This window comes from Dendroctonus ponderosae, unplaced genomic scaffold (assembly GCF_020466585.1).
Source record: "Dendroctonus ponderosae isolate FM_Combo_2020 unplaced genomic scaffold, Dpon_F_20191213v2 Dpon_F_20191213_10, whole genome shotgun sequence".
NCBI classification, from domain to species: domain Eukaryota; kingdom Metazoa; phylum Arthropoda; class Insecta; order Coleoptera; family Curculionidae; genus Dendroctonus; species Dendroctonus ponderosae.
In genome coordinates, this window is record NW_026017111.1 from 4,528,055 (window position 1) to 4,529,675 (window position 1,621).

Genomic DNA, 1,621 nt, shown 5'->3' on the forward strand with positions numbered 1-1,621 from the left:
AATTTTGATGTGAACCCAATCGATAAAGAAGATTTCTTCTGCCAGTAGTGAAAATTAGAGTTTAGTTTTGATTGCAGCCGGTGATTTAAGCGACAAATAGCATTCTGCAGGCATATATGGCAGTTTCCAATCTATAACCTCTGTGATCTGTGTTGGTGAGTTTGACGGTTGATGGATTGTTGTAGATGCCACTATGCATTGGTGCGTAAAATTCGACTGCAGGCACTACCACCAGAGGGCGGCGTGACAAGAGTGGTGGGGCCCGGCATGTGCGACGCTTCGGCGTCGCACGGAGCCGAGCGACGCCGCCGACGTCGACGTCTGTCTCACGGCGTCACTTCGCTGATGTACGCGGCACAACAGGGCGACGCCGATCACGTGCGCCACCTCGTCCGTACGCAGGTTAGTTAAATTGGCGGCAAAGCAAAAAATTTGATTTTGTGCACCGTTGCGGATCTACCGATCTTCACTAGCAAGCACACATTTTTTTAGCTGCTTCGCCCCCAAAACGGCATGACAAATCCAGTTGTTTTCCGCCCCCCAATGAATTTATTTCGATTGTCATAGCAACTTAGTGATTCATAGCTATTGCGGTTCAGTTTCGTGCAGGCGGCAATAAAACGGGCCGAGCAATCATCGAATGTTGCTCTCTTTGCCGTTGCAATTGCCGGTGCTTCGAAGCATACTTTTGATCGAACACAGCGTTTTCCTCAGCCTCGCCGTCTGCTGGACCAGGACCGTACCGGCAAAACGGCGCTGCACTATTGCTGCACCAGCGACAGCAACAGGGCAGCGCAAGCAGCTGACCTGCTGACCATGGCAGCGCCAGACCTGATGGAATCCAGAGACGAAGACGGATTCACGCCGCTTCATTTGGCTGTGATTGCTGGCAACACTCAGCTGGTCAGCTTCCTGCTAGCTAATGGCGCTGATGTCGCTGCTGTTGACAATGAGAAACACACCGTAGTCCATTGGGCAACAGGTAAAAATCCTCACTTTTTTATTTGAAAATGAATATGAATTGATATAAATAATCTTGATAATTGATTAGTTGATCTATGGGTTTGTGCGCTGATCTTCCGCTGTGCGTTACGCTAGGTCTGGGTAACTCTGAGTTTTTAGGAGTTGCCGCAGTGCTACGCTAATGGTTTGGTGCGCCAACCCAACGCACCGGCGCAGTAACTCAGTTTCGATGCTGGAAAAATGTTGATGACTTTTTTACTTGGTTTTAGATTTATTTTAAGAGCCATTTATAAATAGTATTTTTAACATTTCTTAAAAATTTCAGAATTTTTCAGTTTTAGCAAAATTGCTCCTTTCACTTCAAAATACTGACAATCTTAAGGTATTTTTTGCGAAAAATTATGAAATAAATTTTATTAGAACACTTGCCTCCTTCGCCGTTGTGTACAAAGTTTTGAAATCCCTTTCCAGCTTCGAATTGGGGACAAAAATCAGATAATTTTTCATTAAAAAACGAACTCAATAAGCAAAAGTTTATAATAAATTATTTGGAAAACTTTTCACTTCCGTCTGACGACTGTAGAGTTTGTTGAAAAAATGTGGTTTTTTAGTTTTGACTGATTTTTTTGCTTTATTTTCCACTCAAAAACGCTCAATT

General features: G+C 44.0%; 1 protein-coding gene across 1 annotated transcript; it reads left to right on the forward strand.

Annotated features, from left to right (window-relative positions):
• The first annotated feature begins 190 nt into the window (after window positions 1-190).
• On the forward strand, window positions 191-1,098 carry LOC125502822 (protein phosphatase 1 regulatory subunit 16A-like). The gene is made up of 3 exons (XM_048662178.1): window positions 191-402; window positions 715-982; window positions 1,052-1,098. The coding sequence occupies exons 1-3, from the start codon at window positions 268-270 to the stop codon at window positions 1,096-1,098; spliced, it is 450 nt and encodes a 149-aa protein (XP_048518135.1). The 5' UTR covers window positions 191-267.
• Window positions 1,099-1,621: the final 523 nt, after the last annotated feature.

Excerpts from the sequence above, each read along its gene's own strand:
- LOC125502822 (XM_048662178.1), top strand. The coding sequence starts at position 268 with ATGTGCGACGCTTCGGCGTCGCACGGAGCCGAGCGACGCCGCCGACGT. Across the intron at positions 403-714 it reads GCCACCTCGTCCGTACGCAG|CCTCGCCGTCTGCTGGACCA; the intron begins GTTAGTTAAATT and ends CGTTTTCCTCAG. Across the intron at positions 983-1,051 it reads CGTAGTCCATTGGGCAACAG|TTGATCTATGGGTTTGTGCG; the intron begins GTAAAAATCCTC and ends ATAATTGATTAG.